The sequence below is a fragment of the Sceloporus occidentalis genome, unplaced genomic scaffold (assembly GCF_023333645.1).
Source record: "Sceloporus occidentalis isolate IW3139 unplaced genomic scaffold, rSceOcc1.0.p SCAF_2, whole genome shotgun sequence".
Classification (NCBI taxonomy): Eukaryota; Metazoa; Chordata; class Lepidosauria; order Squamata; family Phrynosomatidae; genus Sceloporus; species Sceloporus occidentalis.
Genome location: NW_028316982.1, coordinates 271,851,376 through 271,878,481, shown reverse-complemented (window position 1 = coordinate 271,878,481; position 27,106 = coordinate 271,851,376). Strand labels below are relative to the sequence as shown.

The 27,106-nt window shown below is 43.7% G+C and overlaps 1 protein-coding gene across 6 annotated transcripts in view; it reads right to left on the bottom strand.

The window, feature by feature from the left end:
* Nucleotides 1–27,106, bottom strand: part of LOC149320191 (disintegrin and metalloproteinase domain-containing protein 21-like) — a 57,709-nt gene that overhangs the window by 9,821 nt on the left and 20,782 nt on the right. For 4 of the 6 annotated variants that reach the window (XM_089513099.1, XM_089513096.1, XM_089513098.1 and 1 more), the window contains 8 exons: nt 23,460–23,617; nt 20,617–20,782; nt 18,299–18,376; nt 13,822–13,884; nt 12,781–12,849; nt 10,897–10,986; nt 6,036–6,228; nt 324–429 (listed from right to left, as the gene is read on the bottom strand). In XM_089513099.1, coding sequence (XP_089369225.1) covers nt 324–429; nt 6,036–6,228; nt 10,897–10,986; nt 12,781–12,849; nt 13,822–13,884; nt 18,299–18,376; nt 20,617–20,782; nt 23,460–23,617 — 923 coding nt within the window. Of the gene's footprint in view, nt 1–323; nt 430–6,035; nt 6,229–10,896; nt 10,987–12,394; nt 12,438–12,780; nt 12,850–13,821; nt 13,885–18,298; nt 18,377–20,616; nt 20,783–23,459; nt 23,618–27,106 lie in introns of all 6 variants that reach the window. The other 2 variants (XM_089513101.1, XM_089513097.1) reach the window with 2 other exon arrangements.

Sequence of the window (27,106 nt, the reverse complement as noted above, 5' to 3'; positions counted from 1 at the left end):
AAAAGCAAAACATGGTTTTGCCAATTTATATAAAGCACACCATTTTATTATGCCATTTCATTTAATGGGATGTGAATATCCATGCGTTTTTGTATCCACAGGAGAGTTCTGGAACCAAACCCCAGCAGATACCAAGGGTCCACTGTAGATGCGGGTATGATAGTAACTGGCTGCTTAGCCAGATGTCTCCAGTACTCAACAGGCAGACAGACATGAAGCACAGCAACCCCCAGTCCTTCTCTCTTTTGCAAGCCAGTTTGTCCCAGTCCTCTGAGAAATGAGGCGCTTAAGCAAGTGGATGAGGCACCCCAGGCCCAACCTACTCTTCATTGCACTTTCTGTATGTCTCGCCGTCCCCACCGCAGTTGCCACTCTGATCTCCTCGCATGTTCAGCTCTTTGAAGCAGCTCAATGGGGCTTGTTGGGCATCTGGTGAGAGAAAGATGAGGAGGAAGGAATGAAAAAGAGAAGTGGGCAAGGAAAAAATAAATATAGATGGCCCTCCCTATTCACAGATTCTCCATCCACAGATTCCACCATCCACGGCTTGAAAATATTTAAAAACAATAATTCTAGAAAGCAGACCTTGATTTTGCCATTTCATATAAGGGACGCTATTTTATGACCCCATCGTATTTAATGGGACTTGAGCATCCACAGATTTTGGTATCCATGGGGGGTCCTGGAACCAAACCTCGGCGGATACTGAGGGACCGCGGCACATGGATTTTGGTAAATTCTTATCACAACTGCACTGAGTTCTCAGTTCATCTGGACTGTCCAAATTGGATAGCTTTGGTTTGGAGAGGGCCGATTGTAAAATAAAGGCATGTGAAAAAATTGTACTGGGAGAAAGGCAGGATATAGAATGAATTAATGAATGCAGAGCATTCAGGTCTACTGGGTGCAGACAAATCATTAAAACAACCGGTTGGCTGACACTGTGCCTCTGGCTTGAGAAATCTCTGCTTTTCCTGATCCTTGAGGCCATATAAGTTGTATTTTTCAGCTTTTCTTTCTTTCTTTCTTTCCCTGTAAAGCAGAGGGTTAGGTAATGCACATTAGCCAGACATCTCCAGAATAATTACATGCCTAATGTGATGAAAGCAAAAAATGTATTTCAGCACTTAAGCCAGAATGGCTTACAAGTTAATAATAATAATAATAATAATAATAATAATAATATTTGTTTGTATACCGCCCTATGGGAAACCAATCCGGGCGGTTGACAACAGTAAAGTATAAAATACAACAATTAAAAACACTTTATCCCTCCCCCTTTAAGACAGTATTAAACAGTATAACATATTAAAAACACAATATCAAAGCATAAAAACAACAATTAAAAACTAAAACCCCTGATATCCCTCTGTTGATCCTCAACCATCACTAAGATGGGGCCACGGGAGGAATGAGGGAATCAGGGAACCTGGGCTGGGATGGTTAATCTGGAAAGGCCTGCCGGAAGAGATCCGTCTTGACAGCTTTTTTAAAGCTGTCTAATGATGTCAACTGACGGATCTCATCTGGCAGGTCGTTCCAGAGTTTGGGGGCGACAGCAGAGAACGCCCTCTGGGAGGTTGCTGCAAGCCTAGATTTTAGAGGCTGCAGTAAGTTCTTCCCAGAGGACCGGAGAGCGCGGGGAGGATTGTACGGGAGGAGGCGGTCCCTGAGATAGCTTGGACCCAAGCCATTTAGGGCTTTAAAGGTGATAACCAACACCTTGTACTGGGCCCGGAAGCTGATAGGCAGCCAGTGGAGGGACCTCAAAACCGGAGTAATGTGGTCCCTCCTAGATGTTCCTGAGACAAGCCTGGCTGCCATGTTTTGAACCAGCTGTAATTTCCGAGTCAAGCACAGGGGTAGCCCCATGTAGAGTGCATTACAGAAGTCAAGGCGTGAGGTTACCAGCGCGTGCACAACCGTCTCGAGATCCCTTACTTCCAGAAAAGGGCGCAGCTGGCGTATCCGCCGAAGCTGATAACAGGCACTCCTGACCGTCGCATTTTCCTGATTTGTCATCAGGAGCGACGAGTCAAGAAGTACCCCCAGACTGTGAACACAGTCGCTGGAGGAGAGTGTGACCCCATCCAGGACTGGAGGTTGCAACCCAATTCTTGGTTTTAGGGCCACTACCATGAGCACCTCCGTCTTGTCTGGATTCAGTTTCAATCTGTTTTTCCTCATCCAGCCCATTACCACCTGAAGACATTCATTGAGAGAAGAGATGCCATCAGAATTCGAGGCCGAGGAACGAGATACGGAGAAATAGATTTGGGTGTCATCAGCGTACTGATAACACCCAGCACCATGACTCCGTATTATCTCACCCAGCGGCTTCATATAGATGTTAAATAACATCGAGGACAAAATAGCCCCCTGAGGAACCCCACAAGTGAGGTACCTCTTACTGGAGCTACAGTCCCCGAGTAGCACCCTCTGAGACCTGCCCGAGAGGAAGGACCGGAACCACTGCAAAGCAGTGCCCCCGATACCTAACCCTCTCAGGTGGTCTAAGAGGATGCCGTGATCTATAGTATCGAAAGCCGCTGAGAGGTCTAAGAGCACCAACAGGGTCACACTCCCCCTGTCAATGCTCAGACGCAGATCGTCGGTCAAGGCAACCATGGCAGTCTCAACCCCAAAGCCTGTCCTAAAGCCGGTTTGAAATGGGTCTAGATAATCGGTTTCATCCGAGACAGCTTGGAGCTGAAGGGCAACCGTCCTCTCGATCACCTTGCTCAAAAATGGCAGCAATGACACCGGCCTATAATTTCTCATATCCAGGGGGTCTAGGGAAGGTTTTTTCAGGAGTGGCCTAACCGCCGCTTCCTTTAAACAAGATGGAATATGTCCTTCCCTGAAGGATGCACCGATGATATCCGTAAGGAATCTCATCAATGCATCCCCCCCCCCCCCGGACGGCCAGACATGATGGGCAAGGGTCGAGAGGGCAAGTTGTCTTCCTCACCTTACCAAGCAGCTTGTCCACGTCATCAGTACTCACAGATTGGAACTGATCCAGTATGACTACATCACTGGACGCCTCACCTGTCGACTCTGTTTCAACGGTGGCATCTAGGTCGACTCTTATCTGAGAGATTTTGTCTGCAAAGAAGTTGTTAAACACGTCACAGCAGGCCGTCGTTGGGTTAAGTAAGGGATTTGGCGCAGGGGGCACCTGCGTCATTTCCCTCACCACCTTAAACAGCTCTGCTGGACAGGACTCTGCAGACGCAATACATGCAGAGGAGAAGGCTCTCTTCGCTGCACGTATTGCCTCCTGATAGGAACGAAGAAAGTTCCTATGGCGAGTTCTGTCGGATAAGAGTCGAGTCTTCTGCCACCTGCACTCTAGCCGTCGTCCAAACCACTTCATCTTCCTCAGCTCTGGCGTGAACCAGGGCCTCCGATTTGGGGCGGGGTGGCAAGGGCGCTTGGGAGCGATCGTGTCGATAGCCCTGTTAAGATCGGTGTTCCAGGTATTGACCAGAGCATCGACAGGATCACCGGCATTCCCAACCAGTAAACCCTCTAAGGCTGTCTGGAATCCAATGGGCTCCATCAGCCTTCAAGGGCGGACCATTCTAATGGGTCCGCCACCCCCGGTGGGGCAGATATTGGCTCTAAGTTTCGTCTTGACCAGGAAATGATCCGTCCATGACAATGCGGAGGTACTTACCACCTCCGCCCACGGATATTCCTGTTCCGTACTGAAGACCGCATCGAGTGTATGACCTGCACAATGTGTGGGCCCTTTGACCAATTGGGATAGGCCCATGTTTGTCATGGTCTCCATGAACTCCCGAGCTGCACCTGTTAAACTGGTCTCGAGCGGGATGTTGAAGTCCCCCAAAACTAAAAGTCTGGGGGTCTCCAACAACAGCTCAGAGACCAGCTGTGTCAGCTCGGTCAGGGAGTCTGCCAGACAACAGGGTGGCCGGTAGACTAGCAAAATCCCCAAACTATCCCTGGTCTTCAGGCTAAGGCCCAGCTGGATGCCATTGGAGTTACATGAATGTGTGCAAGCACAGTTTTCATTAGGTAAACAGCCACAAGTGAGGCTAAGCAGATGAGGACCACAAAGGCCACAGCAAATAGGGTGGGGAAGCTTAAATCTCTTCCTTCCTAACCTGAGCCAAACAAAAATTGTCCCTTTAAGTGAGAGAAGGAAAGACTATTTGCAAAATAGTAGAAAAAATGTGTTGTTTGAATGCTGAGAAACCCTAATGAGAAGACTCTTCGACTGATGAGAACCGCTGTAGTATGGGGTTCATTCTGCACAAAATGTGCATGTGGCTCTTTTGTGAAGAAAATATTTTATCTGCAGGAAGCAGTATTTTCTGTACGGAAACTAATATTTCAGCACAGAAATATAAATTTCTGAACACAAAATGTAACTTCCTATGCAAAAAATGTTATAATTGGAGATTTGTTCTATGTAAAATTGGCACGTGGTTAATTTGCATAGAAAACAGTATTTTCTTTGCAGAAAGCAGCATTTTCTGCACAGGAATTGATATTTCTGCATTGGAATATTATTTTCCATGCAGAAAATTCTGTTTGCTGCACAAAACAACGACATGCAAATTTTGCGTAGAATACATCCCAAATTGTAATTAGCCTGTGAAAACTGCACAGTTTTCAAAGATTCTCCCAATAGGAAGGAAATTGCTGAATTTACTCATTGCTACACTGGAGGAGAAATTTAATGAAGAATTACATCCCTACTTCGAAGTTGGTACCCCATTGAAAGACCCTGTTTGTTGGATTGGAACAGAAGCCACAAAGAAATCATTTTTATTGGCACCCCAGCAGGAAAAGTATGACTTAAACTTCCCTTCCTCTCTCAGTTCTGAGGTTCCTTATGTTTCCACACAAGTGTCTGCTCAAGACAACAATAACACATAAATGTTGTCCAACTAAATTCAAAAAATTAATGTCTAGCATGCTCAGCCAGCATGGTGTACTGGTTTGAACATTGGACTAGGACTCTGGAGACTAGGGTTTGAATCCGGGTTTGGCCATGTAAATATACTGAGTGACCTTAGGTAAGTCACACTTTCTCACCTTCTGAGGATAGATATGGCAAACCCCCTCTGACAAAACTTGCCAAGAAAACGCCATGATAGGTTCAGCTTGGGGTCACCTATGTCAGAAATGAACTGAAGGTACACAACAACAACAACAACATGGTCCTTTAAATGATAGGATCACCTAATCTGCTTGACCACTGACCCATGTTCTGACTTTCATGCTGGACAGCTGGGGTGGGAATCATGCCACCTTCCAGATGTTATCAGACTTCAAATCCCCAGCATTATTATTATTAAGATGATTATGATTATGATTATGATTTTATTTATATATCACTGTACATTCCTCACCTCCAGCTTTTCTGGTTGAAGTAGATGGGGCCTGCAGTCCAACAGCATCTGGAAGGCTACATGTGTCCCACTCTTGGTTTACATTAATCTTACTCTACCCGCAAGATGAGCTGGAAGGTGGCTGGACCTAAGGAGAGACCACACTCCAGGATCTTTCTGAGGAGCTACAGATACAGTGGGGCCTTGTTATTCACTGTTGTTTTGGTTCCAGGAGCCCCCATGGATACCACAATTAGTGGATGTTGCAGTCCCCTTAAATACATTGGATAATAAATGGTGCCCCTTTTCTTAAAATCACAAAACCAAGGTTTGCATTTTGGAATTTATCATTTTTTTGAATATTTACAAGCTATGGATGCTTGAATCAGTGGGCACAGAGGGCCCACAGCACTGGATCCCATGGGAAGGGGAAAGGCCCCCTCAAAGATCTCAGGCCAAAGGTATCTACAGTAGGTCAAGGAGTCCTCCTAATGGAGCGATGCTTCTTCACTTAGATATCAAGAGCACAAGCTAACCTTATTCACTGTGGGATGGGATATGCTAAAACTGGATACGGGGTTCCCAAGGTGCTCTTTGCGTTAGGTGAGACCCCACAGGAGTTAGGAATGGCAGACTATATAGTTTTATAAAGAGAGATGCCAGTCCTGCCTTTGCCAAAGAGAGCAATGCAGTGCTTGTGGAGGTTCAGGCAGTCCCCAAGGAAACAACTGTTGCCATCACTGCAGGGCATCCCATCCTGCTTATACAGATCCGGCGGACACTCGGCAGAAGTCCCATTGCAATACTCAGGAAGGTCACACTCCGACATGGCTTCTCGGCACACCGTTCCCTCTTCGGAAAACTGCAAGGGGAAACCAACAACAGAGACCATGATTCTGAGCGCTCTCAAACAGCAAAATGCAACAGTTGATGATTTTTAGGTGGTGCTAGGAATATCCCCACACACATACACTTTAACACGGCAGCCCCCAAGGCCCCTATGGTTCCACCTTGCCCCCCATGAAACCAAAGTGGGCTCTGAAAAAGTGCAAGTCCTTGTAATATTGCGTCTTGCTGGTTGTTATTGCCTCTGCACCCACTCATCCTGTTTGTTGGGGGAGGGGAGGCATATGTAGAGAGTTTTTGGATTTGCACCCAGATTTTTTCAAACACACGCGCACACGCGCGTGTTTCTGTGTGTAGGCCTAGTTTGCTAAGGTGTTCCTGTAGTTGGAAGGGCAGCTTTTCTCCTTCCCAATTTTTCAAATTGTATTTCTCAGGGGTTATTCACACGCTGTTGTTTTTTAGCATGACTATGTGAATAGTCTCACTTGCACTGTCAGGTTCTCCTTGATGTTCTGTTGTTTGCTATATTTTGTTTCTATAGAGGTATAGTGAATACTGATGTTGTCCCTCCACATTTGCGGCTTTGACTTTTGCGGATTTATTTGCGGTTTTGATTAATGCATTCTCTCTAGGAATCTCTAGGTCCTACAGAGGAACTCTGCCAGAGATTGATCATAGAGTTGGAGTGGAGAACCTAGAAGTGCCTAGAGAAAACACTTCTCTAGGCATTTGTAGTTACTCCAGCATGATTCTATGGTCAGTTCTGACAGATGTTGACCATAGAGTTGCACTGGAGGACTTAGAGATTCCTAGAGTGATGTTCTCTCGGGCAAAAGGAATAGTGGGTTTTTTTATTTGCAGTTTTCCCACATTCACGGGGGTAAAAAATTTGAGAACCACTGCTAGACTGCATCAATGAGATGGCACCCAGCGGTTGTGGAGGGACCACTGTAGTTGAATTTATTATTGTTCTTGTTGAAATGGTTTTGGTGCTGGAATGGGAATGGGAGGCAGGGCTGGTGGATGGAAAGAGATAGACAAGCTTCAAGGTTGCTCTCTTGGGAACGTTATAAGGAGAAGGGAATATGAGAAGCGGGAGGGGGGGGTAGGTTATAGGCTTGTTGGTAGGTCTTTGAAACCAGTTCTGGCAAACACTTGTCTATCATGCTGAGCTGCTCAATAAATCCTTTCTGGTTTACCCATGAAGCCTGGTTATTGAGTAAAGGGGTGTACAGACCGGCACTTTATGCCAGCAAGCTCCCGACCTAGGGCTGCAGTAGGGCTGAATGTTCACATGTTCAGAGCCCTACTGCCACCTTCTGGCCGCCATCTTGGCACACGCCTGTCCAGACGGGGCACGCCATGATGACATCCCTTGTGTGCAGCACCCAAACTTTGCTGCGCATAAGGGGCATAATAGCGCCCCTTGTATGGCACTAGGGAACTTATGGCACCCCTTGTATGGCACAAATAGAAGCTGCATTTCATGGGTCCTTTTTACACGGGGTTGGGGATGTGGCATGTGGTTGCTGCGTCCCCAACTCAGTGTTTCCAGGGGCGGCATAGAGCCACCCAAACCGGGCTGTCTGTACAGCCCCTAGGTTAGAGACGGGGCCATCACATACTCATTCCAGGTTGTTATTCACACTATGGGACTCCTTCTCTCTGAGTTCTGTTGCTCACATGCATCAGCACTCAAATAAAGATGGAGTAGATGATGCGAATGCATTCAAAGCACATTCAAGGCATCCAGAGTTTTATCCCGGTTTCACTCGGGTCTATTCCCATCAGTTATTCACACAGCTGAAAATCCTAATCTTTTAGGAAAACTCGGGAACAAATCCGATATTGATTATCCTGGGTGAAGTGGGGTTTTTGGCAGCCCCCCTCAAACTTAATCAGATGCATCTGAAGTGCATGTGAAAAACAAAAGTTCAGCCCTGATTTTACCTGGATTATTTTCACCATCTGAATAACCCCTTACAGTTACAGTTTTATAGTTCATAATTGCCATCTCACTGATGCACTGTTGCAGTGGTTCTCAAACTATTTACCCTTGTGACCCTCTTTACATCTACATAATAATAATAATAATAATAATAATAATAATAATAGTTTATTCTTATATACCGCTATTCCTTATACAAGATCATAGCGGTGTACAGTTAAAAACAACATTAAAACAAGAAGAATAACGATAAAAACATCAATATCAACATCTAAGACCATATAAAAACATCAATTCCCGCAAAATACCAAGTCAATAAAACAACAGAATAATACAACTCAACTCATTGGGGAAAAGCTTGGCGGAAGAGGAAAGTTTTTAACATCTTCTTAAATCCCTCAAGGGAGGTGAGGGTGCGGAGCTCGATGGGCAGGGTATTCCATAGTCTAGGGGCTGAGGTAGAAAACGCCCTCTGTGTTGCACTATAATGTGCACTCGGAATAGACAGAAGATGTTTCCCGCCCGACCTGAGAGTGCGGGGCGGATTATACGGGGAGAGGCGGTCCTCCAAGTACCCTGGGCCCAAGCCATTTAGGGCTTTATAGGCAATAACCAACATCTTGTATTGCGCTCGGTAGCGAATGGGCAGCCAATGGAGGTCTTTCAACACAGGTGTTATATGACTGGCCCTGGGGCATCCAGTGACCAGTCTAGCAGCCATATTCTGCACCAATTGTAGCTTCCGAGTTTAGTACAAGGGTTGCCCCATGTAGAGCGCATTACAGAAATCCAAACGAGAGGTTACCAGAGCATGTACCACGGTTTCAAGGTCAGCCCAGCCCAGGTAGGGACGCAGCTGGCGTATCAGCTGAAGCTGATAACAGGAGCTCCTGACCGTCATGTCCACCTGAGATGTAAGGTGGAGCGACGAGTCCAGAAGCACCCCCAGACTGCGAACTGTGTCCTTCATGGGGAGCGTGACCCCATTCAGGACAGGTGGAACAATTTCCTTCCCCGGACCAGGAGAACCTATCACCAGTACTTCCATTTTCTCCGGATTCAAACTGAGTCTGTTTTCCCTCATCCAGCCCATTACTGACTCCAAACAGGCATTTAGAGGAGAGATGCCATCCTTAGTCACTGCATCAGTCGGAGACACAGAGAAGACTATTTGGGTGTCATCAGCGTACTGATAACACCGCGCCCCGTGTCTCCGGATGATCTCTCCCAGCAGCTTCATGTAAATGTTGAATAGCATGGGGAACAAAATCGCTCCTTGAGGGACCCCAGATGTAAGGGCCCTCTTTTCGGAGTGACAGTCCCCCAGTTCCACCATCTGGAATCTACCCGAGAGGTAGGAACGGAACCACTGCAAAGCAGTGCCCCCGATACCCAATTCCCTCAGGCGATCCAGAAGGATACCATGGTTGATGGTATCGAAGGCCGCTGAGATGTCTAAGAGCACTAACAGGGACACGCTACCCCTGTCCATGCCCAGACGGAGGTCATCGACTAAGGCGACCATGTCAGTCTCAACTCCATAGCCCGCCCAGAAGCCAGTTTGAAATGGGTCCAGAAAATCAGCCTCATCCAAGATCCCCTGGAGCTGGAAGGCAACTGCCCTCTCGATCACCTTCCCCAGAAATGGTAACAGCGAGACAGGCCGATAATTGTTCCGAATTAGGGGGTCTAGGGAGGGCTTTTTCAACAAAGGTTTTACTATGGCCGTCTTCAGAGTAGATGGAAACTTCCCTTCCCTAAGAGATGAATTAATGATGCGGTGTAACATCTCTGTAACAACCGCTCCCCCTTGAGTTGTTAACCATGAAGGGCAGGGATCAAGAGAACAAGTCGTCTTCCTAACGCTCCGAAGGATCTTGTCCACATCCTCAGTACTAACAGACTCAAATTGATCCAGTATAACCAAGTCCACGGAAGCTCTGGATGCCTCTACTCTAGGATCTGAACTAACACTGGCGGCGAGATCAGCTCTTATCCGAGAGATTTTATCCGCGAAGAAGTTGTTAAACTCGTCACAGCAGGCCTTGGATGGTTCCAAAATATGGTTCAGGGCGGGAGGGAGTTGAGTGAGCAGGCATCCCCCCCCCCCCCGGCTTGGCATAAGAACATGAATAAAAATACACTTGTCCCTCCATACTCACTAGGGTTAGGGTCACAAGACCCCCATGAACATGGAAAAACTGCAAATAACAAAACACCATGTTTTTACCTGAGAGGACACCTTTCTAGGAATCTCTAGGTCCTCCAGTACATCTCTGTGGTCAATGTCTGACAGACACTGACCATAGAATTGCGCTGGAGGAGCTACAAAGGCCTAGTAGAATAGTCTCTCTAGGAATCTCAGTGCAACTTTTAGTTAAAGTTGACCACAGAGTTGCACTGAAGGACCTAGATATTTCTAGAGAACATATTAATCAAATCTGTGAATAATCAAATCCGTGAATAATCAAATCTGCAAATGTGTATTTTCTTGTTTAGTGTGCATATTTTTGTTCACCCATTAATGTATATTCATATACAGTATTAATAGGGAAATTGTATTTTTATAAGGAAATGGTTCTCCTTCTCCTCCTCCTCCTTTTCCCTCAGACAGAGGTTCCAAGCACCTTCCTTGCCTTTCCCTTCCCCACCAGGACAGAAACAAATTGGGAAGTGTAGGAGGAGGAGAAGGGATCAGGGCCTCCAGTTCTTGCTTCTACCCCCCTTTTATCATACCTTACATTTCTCACAGCAAGATCCGTAAAGGCAGTCAATGTCTGGTTTACTTTTACAGTTCTCTTGGCAACAACCATTCCTTCTGCAGTCCTGCGGATGAAGAGAGTGTCATGGTACAAATACCTGACCTATGAATGCTGCCATGTAAATAACATTTCTAGCATTAAAAGCGAAGCACAGAGTTGGAAGGAATTTCAGAGGTTTTTTAGTCCGGTGTGAAAATCCACTGTGTAAAATCAGAGAGGGAAAGGATCTCAAAAATGGCATTAGCACTGCCACTATGTCTGTAGGTTTACTACAATCACTACGAAGTTTATTGCACCCATTTTCCCCACCATTATGGGCACGGGAAGGTGATGCTTGTGGGTGCGTGCAGCCAAGAAAAAACAGATTTTATCGCACACCAAAGAGATCTCAAAAAGGCCCCATTCCGGCGCCCAGCACCAGGCCGTCCCCATTCAGTGCTGAGGAGCACCATTTTTTTCTGGTGGACAACCTTTGTGAAGCAACTCTTTTATAGGAATGATGCCAGCTCTCCATGCTAGCATTGATCATTGCCTGCAACAGTATGATAATGAGATGTAGATTATGCACCTCCGCCTTCTCAAAGATTAATTTCCTACCTGGGGTCTTCTAGGAGAAAGTAAATGGGAAGCTGAAAACAGTAACAAAAATTTTACAGTTTTAAAGCCCTGGTGGCGCAATAGTTAAATGCCGGTCCTGCAGCCAAAATGTTGTGAGTTCGATCCTGAGGGTCTCCAAGGTTGACTCAGCCTTCCATCCTTTCGTAGGTTGGTAAAATGAGTCCCCAGCTTGTTGGGGACAATTAGCTTACAGATTGTAAACCACTTAGAGAGTGCTGAGTTCCCTATGAAGTGGAATAGGAATGTAAGGTGCTATTGCTATTGCTATTGCTAAAGCGCTATGTTTACTTGGGCTGCAGGCTAGGCGCTTTTGGCCTCATCGCATTTTTGGATATTTGCTTCCAACGTTTTGTGAAAAACTGTGCAGAGATTTTGGTGTTACATGCCAGCCGTTCATCCCTCTAGGCAGAGTGAATGCTTCGTTCTGACAAGTCTGGTTTTGAATCCATATGCATTTAGCCATCTCTGTAGTGCTGAAGTAGTTGCCGCCTCTTGTTTTGTTTTTTCCTTAGGGGCTCTCATCTTTTAACAGCTGCATGACAAATGGTAGTTTTCAAAGCTCATGCAAAAATAATAACAAGGAAGTCTTAAGGGTGCTTCCACGTTTCTTTTTTCTTTCCTCCTTTTATGGCAAATGGTGTCAACCTCTCCAAACTAAATTTATTTATAAAATAGCAAAATCAAGGTTTGGTTTTTGGATATATTTTAAAAATATTTTCATGCAGTGGATGATTGAGTCCGTGGATATGGAGGGCTGGCTGGATTTCTCTGTAAAGTTGACAGAATTTGAGAATTTTTAATTTTTTTTTAAAAAAAACCCTGAATGGTAGAAAGTGAAACCAAGAAATACCTACCCGTAATGTACTCTGTGGCTTCATTCTTACTGGTTACTCCTGACTATAACAGAGATGCTGAATCAGACAGAGGGATGTCCCATGCATTCAGTGAGTCTATTCTAATTGGGACAAATAATAGGGTTCCAGCCTGTATGATTCTCAGGGCAGGGACCTGTAATTTTACTCCCAAAGGTCAGGATAAGAAAGTGAAAGTGGTTGTGGCCCACATTATTTATATCCGCCTCTTTTGCAGATCATATTTTAATATCATATAATATTATAATCATTTTTAATTGAGGAACAGTAAAAGGCTTGACTAAGCTTACATTTCTAGTAAGAGATATTCTACATTTTAAAATTATACTCGTAATCAAGAGTTATTTTTAATTTAATCCATAACTTACACTGAGCTGCCGGAGTGTGTGGGTTTTGACATTTCTTAATGTACCACTATCCCTTGGTTCACCTTGTGCCTGTTCAAGAAAGAAAGCAAAGAAAGATGGATGTACAGCATTTTCCATATCACCTACTTTTACAATTAATCATAACAAAGGTTATTCTTTTGTATGTGAAAATTTCATTTGCACAAAATTCAATTTTTTTTGCACAAAATCCATTTTTGTACAAAACTATGTTGGTGCAAGATGCAATGTGCAAAACCTATTTTGTACAAATCCACTTTTTGCACAAAACATATTTTTGCACAAGAAACATTACATTTTGTGCATTTTTTCTTCAAAAAAAACCTTTTTGCAATTTTTTTTTGCACAAATGAAATTTCCAGAAAAATTTCCCTCACAATAAAAAAAATCATTGAAATTCATGAAAATGTCTGAAAACATTTAGTCCCTTGGAAATGCTGGAGACAAGTGTTAGTCAGTGCCGACAATTCAGAGTGAGATGGACCAAGGTTCAGATTCAGTATAAGGCAGCTTCCTCTGTATAGTTTCTATAAATCAAAATAGTGCACTTGCTCTTAAAAAGCGGGGAAGGATACAGAGGTCAAGTTGTGATTTAAGTGATATTTTACTCCTTAATGATCAAAGTTTTAAAGTTTTCATAATGCTGCATGCAAGATATATTCAGCTGGAACTAACTAGTGACTGTTTACAGACCAAATGGAAAATTAAAGCTGTAACTATATGTACAATACTTTGTAATATATAAATTATGCTGTTGGTATACATGAAAAACAACAGTTGATTTTAGTTAGGAGACAATACAAGATGCACCAGTTTGTGATGGGATCCCTCACAGCCATGATTGGTAGCATCACAACAGTTCTGGAATGGAAGGTTAGTCCAGCTTGGTAATATATTAAAATGTATAAAGAAACAAATACAGTTATAGAGTTAGATGAGTTGAAAAGAGCAGCAAGCATCCCCCAAAAGCATCCAATTAAATACAAAATATACCATTTTAACAGTATTTTATTAACAACTTACAGCCATGTCTTCAGAGTTTGAGCTGTCTGAAAACAAATATTTTTCCTCACTTCCTTGGAGCACCTGTTTTAAATGTAATAAAAACATTAAAAAAAATTTCCTTTGCTTGATCCCCACATTAACCACTGCTGCTAGCAGTTTAATGCCTACCTAACTCGTGTCTGTCTTCTAACCATTCAGTAATTCTATATACAAGTTGAAGCTCCTTTATCCAGAATTTTGAAATGCTCCAAAATCCAAAATTGTCCACATTGGTGGCTGAGATAGGGATGCCGCTGTTTTCTTCTTTGGGATCTTTGTGACTCACACAAATGGGAACCCTGCACCTGCACAGTGCACCGTTTGGAAACTTCTAGGGTGTTATAGAAGCATTTGGGATTTTTTTATTTACAGTATTTAGCCTATACCTGCCCACCTCCCGCAGCCTTATACAGAGGGCTTCCCACTGAAACCACCAATTCCTTTTCGTTCTCTGATGCAGCAGCATTGATGTCCAGTGTACATAAACTTTGTCTCATGCACAAAATTATTATAAACATTATGTATAAAACTGTGGGCCTGAGGCATACGTCCTACTCTCTCTTCGTTGTAAAAGATTACTCTACAAGGAAAGGTATGCTGTTTCTATGATTTTCACAATGGTTGTGGAGCAACATCTAAAACATGTGCCACGGTTGTATTTTTATCTAGTTACCATAGGCCCCTCATACGACACATTTATAATACTATGAGCCCACTTTAACTGCCTTGGCTGCCTCTTCTGGAATCTTGGGTTCTCCAGTTTGATGAGGGACCAAATTCTGACTATCCCTCCCTGAACTGCAAATCCCAGGATCCACAAGATGTTGCCGTGGCAGTTAAAGTGGAATCATGGAGCTCTAACTCTGCAATGTGAAAATAGCCTACCTTTTCAAACTGTCAAAAAGCCGAGCTTTATAGCTTGTGTATACATGAAAAATAAAAAGCACAACATGCCAATAAAACAATGGCAATAAAACAGGTCAGTTCAAAGTCAAATAAAGCCACTGACAAGTGGAAAAGAATAAACCTCTAAAAGCAGTCTCAAAAATGCCTGCAGAAATAAAACAAAGTTTGTTTGCCTTAACTCTTCTAAGGAGACCATCAGCACTTAAAAGATATGCTAGCAGAGTCACAAGCAGCTCTGAAGACCTTTTCACAAGTAAGATCACAGAACTGTCAAGTGGGAAGGGGTCCCAGAGGCCATCCAATCCAACCCCCTGCTCATTGCAGGGTCACCAGCAAAAGCATTCCCAGCAGGGAGCTGGCCAGCTTCTTTTTGAAGACACCCAGAGAAGGAGACTTCCACACTTAGGATGGGAAAATGAAATGGATATAGGATGGGGGACACACGTTGAACATGAGTCAAGAGTGCGGTGCAGCAGCTAAAAAAGCCAATGAAATTTTAGGCTGCATCAATAGAAGTAATGTGTATAGAGCAAGAGAAGTAATACTAGTGCTACTGCATTCTGCCTTGGTCAGGCCTCACCTGGAATAATCCTTTATCCAGTTCTGGCCAAAACAATTCAAAAAGGATGTTGAGAAACTGGAGCATGTCCAAAGGAGGGCCACCAAAATGGTGAAGGTCCTGGGAACTATGCCTTATGAGGAAAGACTTATTTATGTTTAGCCTGGGAAAGAGACGGTTAAGAGGTGATATGATAGCCCTGTTTAAGTATTTGAAGGAGTGTCACATTGAGGAGGGAGCAAGCTTGTTTTCTGGTGCTCCAGATACTAGGTCCCAGAACAATGGGTACAAGCTCAACATTAGGAGGAACGTCCTGACAGTAAGGGCTGTTCGACAGTGGAACACACTCCCTCAGAGATTTTGGTGGAGTCTCCTTCTTTGGAGGTCTTTAAGCAGAGGCTGGATGGCCATCTGGCAATGGAGATGCTTTGATTTGGATTTCCTGCATGGCAGAATGGGGTTGGACTGGATGGCCCCTGTGGTCTCTTCCAATTCTATGATACTATGATTCTATGAGACCTTACCATCTCTCTAGTCCAGGGGTAGGCAACCCTTTTGAGCCGGGGGCTGGGTTGCTGTCCCTCAGACAACTGGGGGGCCGAAGCCAAAAAATAAATAATTAAATATTTTTTAAAAAATCAAATAAATAAATAAACCGGGACAAATGTAGGACAACATTTTCAAATGGAGGGCACTTTTTAAATAAAAAATAGAGGACACGCGAAAAAATTTGCTAATTTTTAAAAAAATGTTAAGATAAATGCATGTTTCTGAGGCTTCTATAGACAATTGACCCACCATGCCCCTCGCGCGAGACGCCAAAGGCCCCGGTGGCAATCGGCAGCAGGACCAGGCTGGGGCCGGTCCCAAGGCCTCGCCAGGCCGCATCCGGCCCGCGGGCCGGAGGTTGCCTACCCCTGCTCTAGTCAATTGGTTCCCCTGAGCAACTATCCTCACTCTCAAGACGTTCCTTCTAATGTTCAATCGAAACTCACCCTCTGGTAACTTCACACCATTAGGCTGGGTCCTACCCTCCGGGGCAGCAGAGAATAAACCTCCTCTTGAGGTATTTAGAATATAGAAATAGCAAAATGCTGGAAAACAAGAATCTTATGAACAGATGACTGCTGGAAAAGACTATGGCATATCTGATTGTTGGAAAAGCTATCATATAACATTAGGTTCTGTGATAGACAGAAAAAACCCAATACTTTTGAAGAGGATTGGTCTATCTTCATTGAATACGTTAACAGCAAAATACAACAGCTGAGACCTCCACCTCACCAAGCCGTCTTTTGGAAAGATGTGCCGGATCTTGGCCCTTCGCCTCCTGGAGATGAAAACCTCATAGATCTCCCAAGGCACTGTCCCCTTAGTAGAACTGGATAAATTCTTTTTGCTCATTTTAAGAGTATCACAGACAGTGATTACTCACAGAGGCTTGCTAATTTGCACCCAAAACCTGTTGTTTGCTTGTACACATGTTTTGTTGTTTACTTTGTTATTATGAAATGTCTTCAATAAAATATAATTAGGGGAAAAAGAAGAGGATGTAAATACAGTTTGCCCTTTCTTTATGCGGGGGATCTGTTCCGGATTCCCCTGCGTAAAACAAATACCGCCTATGCTCGAGCCCCATTTAAATGAATGGAGCTCATGCACGTGGCGGCGTGGTGGCGTGGCGCACACCCCATTTGTTTCTATGGGATGCGCTGCCCCTTCTCCCCACGCGGCGTTCAGATATACTGAGTTCTCTTTCTTTGGGTCCTCCCTTTTTGGTCATGTTTGAGGCAGAGGAATCCTTAGTTGAGTTTACAAACAAAATTAAATTTACAAAAAAACTGAATAACCCTATCCACAGATTATTACATCATAAGATTTTTATTTTACTTTGCTCCACAAGTTCATAAAGACTTTTATTGAATTATTAGCTTCATGGTATTTCCCCAGACATGTGCTTTGCTGTAGTGACTTGAAAACCACAGCAGACTGTGGCTGCATCTACACTACACATAAAATGGATACAAGACAATTAATGTGGTCTCAAACTGCATTATTTCTGAATTGTGGCAGCAGCCTAATTATTGTATAAGTTTGAATCCCATTGAGGAAGAAAGGAGGGATACAAATCTTTGAAATAAATAAATAGAAATAAATTGTGGCTCAGGGCTCCCAGAGACTCTGGTCTGTCAGAGTAGGAGACAGAAATGTTTTTCTCTTTCGAAATAAGGTTGGATCTGTGATTCATAGAATCATAGAATAGAATCACAGAATCAGAGTTGGAAGAGACCACAAGGCCATCCAGTCCAATCCCATTCTGCCATGCAGGAACTCACAATCAAAGCACCATCCAGCCTCTGTTTAAAGACCTCCAAAGATGGAGACTCCACCAAAATCTCTGTGGGAGTGTGTTCCCATCTCGAACAGCTCTTATGATCAGGAAGGTTCTCCTAATGTTTAGGTAGAATCTATTCTCCTGTAGCTTTCATCTATTGTTCTGGGTCCTATTCTGTGGAGCAGCAGAAAACAAGCTTGCTCCATCCTCAATATGACATTCTTTCAAATATTTAAACAGGGCTATCATATCACCTCTTAACCTTCTCTTCTCCAGGCTACACATCCCCAACTCCCTAAATCTTTCCTCATAAAGCCTGGTTTCCAGACTCTTCATCATCTTAGTCGCCCTCCTCTGGACATGCTCCAGTTTCTCAACATCCCTTTTGAATTGTGGTGCCCAGAACTGGACCCAGGATTATTCCAGGTGAGGCCTGACCAAAGCAGAATAGAGTGGCACTATGACTTTGATCACAGTATACCTCTATTGATGCAGCCTAGATTCATCATGCCTGGCTTTCTAATCTTTCCTGATATGGCTAGAAGAAGCAACTCCACCTCACATCCCTCACCACCACCACCGCCACCAGAACACATGTTATTCTGAAAGCCTACTTTGAGAGGAGTGCAGGTCTCACAATTCTTTTATCCACTTACTTGATTCTGTTGACTTTTGTGTGAAAGTTTTGCACCGGGTAGCAAGAATAAACTTAGGATGCCTGCTCCTTCTATATCCTGATAAAGCGAAGGGAAAAAAATAGGTTGAGTGCCCTACTTACCAGTTCCTTAGTGGTTTCCTAACAGCCCTGAGCAACTTGTTAAAATATAATATTGTGGCTGAGGGAGACATTTTATGCCTGTGATTTTCTAAAGTCTTACTTCTTGGAAACACAGGCAGCATGAAAGAGCAGCAGGTTGTGGCCTCAACCAGGTGAATAAATGAGAGGATCTGTGCCTGTGGCAGGGCTGAATGCTGGTGCTTTTCCATTTGATGAAGAGATGGTTAGGGAATGACATGAAAGCCCTGTTTAAATATACAAAAGGACATCATATTGGGGGTGGAGGAAGGTTGAGACTAAGAGACTAAGACATGGAGCAATGGATTCATACTACAGGAAAAGAGATTCCACCTAAACATTAGGAAGAACTTTCTGATGATAAGAGCTGTTCAACAGTGGAAGACGTTGCTGCCTTAAGAGTGGTGGACTCTCCTTCTTTGGAGGTTTCTAAACAAATGTTGGATGGCCATCTGTCAGGGGTGCTTTGATTGTATCTCTTTGCATGGCAGAATGGGGTTAGACTGGATGGCCCTTGTGGTCTCTTCCAACTCTAGGATTCTGTGAGTCTATGGTCACTGTTTACGAACCTAACAAAATCAAAAGTAATGACCATGGAGAATCTAAACAAATTCAGCCTAGACAATGAAGAAATAGAAATAGTAAAAGAGTTCTCATACCTGGAATCAAACATTATAGCAATAACAAGTACCGCTTATCACTTATCAGTGCATTTAAGCACTCCCTAAGCTAATTGCCCCCAACAAACTGGGTTCTCATTTTAGCAACCTCAGAAGGATGCCAGGCTGAGTCGAGCCTGAGCCCCTGGATGGGATTGAAATCACAACCTTATGGTTTGTGAGTGAGTGCCTGCAGTACAACAATTGTGCCCCCAGGAATCAAAAATTGATAGGAATGGGGATTGTAACCAGAAAATCAGAAGAAGATTAAGAATGGGGGGGGGGGGGGGGGAGGGAGGCGTGAAAGAACTAGAAAGCATTCTAAAATGCAAAGATATACAACTGAGCATAAAAGTTAGGATCACACAAGCTATTATATTCCCTATTGCCATGTCTGGATGTGAGAACTGGAGAGTTAAAAAACAAGATGTGAGGCTGGAGGAAAGTGCTGAGGATATCATGGATGGGCAAAAAAACCAACAAATGGATCCTAGAGTCAATTAAGCCAAAAATCTCCCTGGAAGCTAAGATGACAAAACTCAGGCTGTCATACTTTGGCCACATCATGAGAAGCCATGACTCACTGGAGAAAACAATAATGCTAGAAAATGTGGAGGGAAGCAGAAAGAGAGGAAGGCCACATGCCAGATGGATGGACTCTATTAAGGAGGTCACAATATGTGTTTGAAGGAACTAAGCAGAGCAATGGAAAATAGGGAGTCTTGGAGATGTCTCACCCACAGGGTTACCATAGGTTGAGATCAACTTGAGGTATTTAACAAAAACAAATATGGTCACTGGCAGTGAGTGTTTGCCAAACAGCCAGGACAGCAGTGCAAACTCAACTACTTTGGCTGCTGCCTCTGTTACTAACTGACTGCATAATGAATGAATGAATCCACCTCATCATCTATGGGGATCCCAGAGCCTCCCTGATCTACTTGCTTGGAAATCTTCAGACTCTCAAACTGGGGAGCGTTTGGAAATGAGCTCCTTCTGCTTTTATCTCCCAATACGGGAACCAAAATGGAGAGGAGTTATTTAAAGCCTTAGAAGATTTTGCAGGAAACTATGATATTTCTGCATGATACAGGAGCTCAGACAGGGATTATTTTGCATTCCAAACAAATAGCTGAGAGCAGTTGCATGCCCTCCAACTGTCCTGGTTTGGCAGGGACAATCCCAATTTTTAATCCTGTCATCCCACTTTTTCAGCTGCTTTAAAAGTGTCCCAGTTCCTCTCTCCTCCCATTTCCCTGCTTTGTTCTCAGCTTCCTTCAACTGCTACAAATTGATTTAAAAGTGCAAGAGCTGTTTGCACTTAACTCTGCGGGGGAAGAGGAAAGGCAGGGTGGGATCTTGCCCTTCCTAGGAGGCCCAGGCAAAAGTAATCTGCTACAACCTATCTCAACGTATTCTTCCTCATTCATAACTTTTGCCATCTTGACCACATTCTGATTTTCCCCAGCCACAGGAGACCCAGTTTTTACATATGAAATGTTGGAAGATATGTAATCACCTCAGCAACACCACAGTCGCAGTCCTCATCCTCTTCGGTGATTCCATTTCCGCACACCTTTCCCTTGAATATTTTGGTAGGCATGTCAAGCAAACATTCTTTTCCTGGCTTTCGTATCATCTCATAATATACCTCCTGGCTGCAGTTGCTCAGTCTTGCACATTGTCTGAAACACGATAAATTATTATTCAACACAGTGCAATTGTTTAGGGTTTTTAAAAATTTATTACAGCCATTACCTTGTAGGATAGAAATCCTTCTAAGGGGGCGTACAACAAAGCATAAAAACAACAATAAATAGATTATTCGGGAGAACATAACTATAAATAACATTAAAACATTTGATAAAATGCATAAAACTTTTCTCTACTTGTATTCTCTGTTCTTAACAGCATGCGGTAGCTTGTGGTTGGCACCAATACCACTAGTCAAAGACAAGGGGTTTGTTCACACTGTAAAAACAATGCAGTTTGGCACCACTTTTAAGTGCTGTAGCTCCATCCTATTGAATCCTGGGATTTGTAGTTTTACAAGGGCTTTAGTCTTCTCTGCCAAAGCATGCTGGTGCCTCACAAAACTCACAAATCCCAGGATTCTGTAGGATGGAGCTGTGGCAGTTATAGGGGTGTCAAACTGTATTATTTCTACAGTGTAGATGTACCCAAATACAGTCTGACTCCTGAGCCATAGGATTCTAGCTCAGCAGCCAAATGCATGCTCTACACCCAGAATTCCAGGGCTGGGAAAGATTCCCTCTCTAAAACATTGCAGAAGTGCTGCAGCCACTGAGTGAGAAGGACTAAGGTTCTGAATTAGCAGAAGGCATCTCTCCCCCCCCCCCCCCCAATTCCTAATGACTGTCCCTGCCTTTACTTGTTACAGAGAAATAAGAGATTTGGGATATGTTGATGGATCTGTTAGCTCCCATCTGAACTTGGAAGCTAAGCAGGTTCACACCTGGTTAGTACTTGGGTAGGAGATTGTCAATGACTCTCAGGTTCTGTAGGCTACATTTCAGAGGAAGGAACTGGTAAAACCACCTCTTGAGTACTTTTCACTTAATACCCTAGAAATTCATAGGATCACCAAAAGTCAACAGACAATTTGAAGGCATGCACACAAGTGCACACATACAAAGGATCTGTTCAGCCCATCTTATGTACACAAATGTTCAGGCAGTCATAAATCTGTTAGTCTTAAAGGTGTCATACGACTCTTTGCTGTTCATCTAATGAGGTATCAGAACTCCTGCTTGCAGCCTGTCCTCTGGTTACTTCAAATGCTAATGCTGTGACTTCTCTGTGTTTTAAAACTGTCACTTGTTGAAGTCCTCTGCCATTTACAATTATTTCTTTAAAATGATTTAATAACTTATATGATTAATAATGGGACTTTTTGGTTTGGTCCTCCCCCAAAGATAACCTGCAATGGAGCTTAGGGCTGTCAGGGGCTCCTCATTGAGGCTAGATCAGTATCCACATCCCTATACCTGCTTGAGTTGAAAGAGGGAAACGTACAATAAGAGCAGATAATTATCAAAAAGTGATCTTACCCCAAGTCTAGCCCTGTAGATAACCTTTGATGTCAATTTAATATTAAAAAGGGATGTTTGAGGCAGGTAGTTGAGAGGACACCTCTAGTGCAGGAAGCTAGCCATGCAATAGATCCATGCCATAGATCCTGTTGGCTCACCATAGGGGAAGCTCACAGGCACTTAGCTAGGATAGATCATAATCCCTTTACATAGGAGTGTGATGTGAAGGGTACTTGCCAGAAAGATGGGAATCAAAGGACACTTCCCCCAGGAGAAGACACCTCTTTGTGTGAAACACATACATTGAGTGCCCTGTCATTTTCACCCATCTCTGACCTGAATAGACTTGAAAGCTGGGCCAAAGCTAACAAAATGAAATTCAACACGGAGAAATGTAAGGTACTGCATGTTGGGCAGAAAAATAAAATGCACAGATATAGGATTATGGGGGACACCTGGCTGAATGAAACTACATGTGAAAGGGATCTAGGAGTCCAAGTAGACCACAAGTTGAACATGAGTCAACAGTGCGATGTGGCAGCTAAAAAGTTCAATGCAATTTTAGGCTGCATCAATAGAAGTATAGTGTCTAGATCAAAAGAAGTAATAGTGCCACTCTATTCTGCTTTGGTCAGGCCCCACCTAGAATATTGTGTCCAGTTCTGGGCACCACAATTTAAAAAGGATGTTGAAAAACTGGAGCGTGTCCAAAGGAGGGCGACTAAAATGATGACGGGTCTGGAAACCATGCCCTATGAGGAACGACTCAGGGAGCTGGGGATGTTTAGCCTGGAGAAAAGATGATTAAGAGGTGATACGATAGCCCTGTTTAAATATTTGAAGGGATGTCATATTGAGGAGGGAGCAAGCTTGTTTTCTGCTGCTCCAGAGAACAGGACCTGGAGAAATGGATGCAAGTTACAGGAAAAGAGATTCCACCTCAACATTAGGAAGAACTTCCTGACAGTAAGGGCTGTTCAACAGTGGAACAAACTCCCTTGGAGTGTAGTGGAGTCTCCTTCTTTGGAGGTCTTTAAACAGAGGCTAGATGGCCATCTGTCAGGGATGCTTTGATCTGGATTTCCTGCATGGCAGGGGATTGGACTGGATGGCCCTTGTGGTCTTTTCCAACTCTATGATTCTATGAAATTAATTTCCCCACTGAATACAATTTGTGGGTGCCCTCCTGGGCCCCTGGCATTTATGACAACAAGAAGTTACCATTTGAAGGCCAGAATGCAATCCATGTTCATCCATTGCCTTCCCAAAACTCAGTAGAATTTAAAAATCAAAATAGACCTGTACTCACCGAGTATCTTTGCTCACCATAAGACAGCTGCCACGCCTGCTGCAGTTACAATCGCAGCCCTGGGCTAAATTGCTTGGGGTATCATCATGGGGAAAGCCAAGTGAATGACCCAGCTGATGTGCCATGACTTCAGCATCATTTCTCAGGTCAAGATACGTCTGCATGCAAGGAGACAAAGGAAAAAAGGCATTCGGGTGAAAAGAATGTTAACTATCTGGTATACTTTCAACAAATGCATACTTGTGATTCCAGGGTGGTGAGAAAACACAAACTGAAAAGACTGCTGGAGAGCACCACTCACAGTCATCCAGTTCTTATATACCACTTCATAAAAGAAGACCTCAGAGGCTGGGGTCCTATAAACACACTGTGCTTGGACCAATAGCTGGGCATTTTTGTTGTAAGCAGCAGAAAGGGAGCTGAACAAGGGCAGGCAAAAAGTGGGGCAACCATGGGGCACATGCTCCTGACAGAGACCAGAGCTGCTTATAACTTCAGTGCCAACCTTTGTGGGGATTCTTGGAGTTCAGCATGTTGGAAATGATGACTTGGGACATTGCCCACTCCTGATTTAAAACCTTCCCCTCTGCCAATTTACTGAGTTAAATAATACTTCCCTGTCACCAAGCTATCACCCTACCAATGGAAGAAGGAGACAACAACAACAACAACAATGCATAACTCCCCCAGGAAGCTTGGCCTGGCAGAAGCAATTTAGACCAAGAAAAATGATGGCCTCCCTTGCAGGGCCCTGTGGCATTTCAGCTGGGCAATTTGGCTCAGGTTTCCTGATCAAGATGCCTCAAAGTACTTTTGCAATGACTGAAAAAATAATCTACAACCTAGCTCTTATTTTAGTTTTTTATTTATTTTGTGATTTGTTTCCTCAATTTATATATAGATGAATGTTCAAGCCAGCAAAGAGGAATCTATCACTGTCATTCTTGCTGAATTTTGCTGTTTCTAAGCTGCATTCTTGGTCTGTTTCAATTGTGCAACTTATTGTGAGTTTACTTTTGTTCGGTTATGTGCATTTCAGGATGCATTTCCAAGTGTAGCCCCCTTTTTGTATGCATTTTCTAACATTCACATCCCTCTATGCTTTTTTTTTTTTTTTTGCACTAAATAATGGGTGTCTGTGCACAATTTTCAAATATATGCATTTTTAGTTGTGTGTATTCCTGAAACGTACAAATGGTTTGGTATGCTCTCCCTCCCTTCCTTTCTTCTGCGAACCTCACAAATGCAAAGGTTCCCAAGGCAAGATGCATTATGCTCTACTGTTAGTCTTAGGAAATCGAATTTTTTGTTTACAACTATATAGCTAAGAAATTTCTCTTCCATCCCTAGTGACTGATAAATACTGTGCAAGCAATGCCACTGGATAAAAAGTCCTCTGGCATACCAATTATATATATATACACACACACACACACACACACACACACACACACACAAATGTATATTTGGCACAGTGAGTACCGCAGTCCCATGACTGTAGTTCGTGGATACAGTCATACTGATGTAACACCTAGCAGCTTTTGTGCAGCTTGAATACATAATGATATGTACTCTAGCCATGGATTCAGAAAGACAGAGGCTACGTTCTATAATAAATAATAAAGGAGTTGCAGGATATCTTGCAACTGTCCCTGGTCAACATTCTAAACTTCTTGATCTAGAATGTGGACTGGGCACAGTTACAGGTCATTATATTATTCTTTTGTTATAGAAGCTCCCCTGGTTGATAATCTGCTTCCCAGAACCACTAAAAGTGCATGTTATGACATATAAAGTCCTCTCTGACTTGGGACCAAGCTGTCTAAACAAGAGCAACCCCCCAAGAAAACCTGCCTGGGTTAAACCATATTGATGGAAAGACCCTTCTCTGCTCCCACCATCATTGGATGGAAACATGTCTGCTGGGAATCCAGGAAAGGATTTTCATGGCATCTCATTCCTCTTCTTATTCAAACAGGCCTTTGGCAGGTAAGCTAGGTTGCTCTTGGGAAAGGAGTTGACTAATTGGGTGTTGTTATTTCTTTTTATTGGCATCTTTTAAACCGCGTTTTCTCTTTTTCTGTTCTAATTGTACTTCTTAGGGAGCTGGGCATGTTTAGCCTGAGGAAGAGAAGGTTCAGGGATGACATCTGAAAGGATGTCAAGTAAGGTTGGAGTAGGCTTGTTTTCTGCTGCTCCAGAGACTAGGACACAGAGAAATGGGTTCAAGTGACAGGAAAAGAGATTCCACCTAAACATTATGAAGAACTTCCTGATGGTAGGAGCTGTTTGACAGTGGAATATGCTGCCTCAGAGGCTAGTGGAGTCTCTTTCTTTATAGGTTTTTAAACAGTGTCTGGACAGCCATCTGTCCCAGGGAGGGCTTGGATGGTGTCTTCTTGCATGGACAAAGAGGGTTGGATTAGATGGCCTTTGGGATCTCTTCCCACTCCATGATTCTATTCTGATGCATGTTGCACATCTGCATACAAAATCCAGTCTGGTAAGATTATAAGATGGTCAAGACAAAATCCTCATCGCTATGTGCATGAGTGGGTCTGTGCCAGGCTCTTCCTATACTTCTCTACACTCACTTCTCTCACAGCAAAGACCAAGAAAAAGGGCTTCAAAATAAACCACATGATATGTGCATGAGTGAGTCTAGCTTGTTCCTGACCACAGATTCATCAAAAATCAGTTGAACACGACTGCATAGATTGGCTCAAAATTTTGAAATATAGGGATGTGTTTATTTCACCTGTCACAAAGCTAAGTGACAATGTTGTTGTTGTTGTTGTTATTATTATTAACCTTTATTTATAAAGCGCTGTAAATTTACACAGCGCTGTACATACAATCTTTTAATTAGACAGTTCCCTGCCCTGAGGCTTACAATCTAAAAAGACACAACACAAAAGGAGAAGGGAGTGGTGGAGGGGAAGGGGATCAGGTCAAGCAGTTCTTCTCTACCTCCGAAGCCTGGACCAAGGCAGATGGACTGGAGGGACCAAGGCAGATGTTGGCATGGATGTGGAATGAAGGGTATTTATATACACATGTGGTGGGAATGCTCCTTTGTTCAGGAGTTTTGGACAGAAATTAAGAAGCAGGTAAATATAATAACAGGAACAGAGGTACAATTAAATAAAGAAAATGGTGTAACTCTTAATTTAGAGGAAATGAACTTGAAGAGGAATGAAAGATATGTGTTATAACAAATATTAAAAGCTGCCCATGCAGTTTTCAGCGAGTTACACACTGCCATTTCGTACGTAATGAATACGTACTAGGGTTAGGAAAGGGCGGTGCTTCCGCACCCCCCTAACCCTAGTACGTATTCTGTACGTACAATATGGCGGTGGCCGTTCCACACGGCCACCGCCATATTTATGTATTGGACGCTGTGCGTCCACACGTGTCGCGGCATCTATGACGTCACGAGTGCGCCCCAGCGCCTCGCGACATCATAGAGGCGCCGCTTAAAGAAGCTCCATTTTGGAGCTTCTTTTTCGGTCCATGCGGGAGCCGCGCGGTGTGGCTGCTGCGGCTCCCGCACGGAGCAAGCGGCGGCGGTGGCAGACCGCCGCAAAGCGGTGGTCTGTAACCCGCCTTCGTTTTAGAGTGAAAAAAGAAATCAAATTGGGACA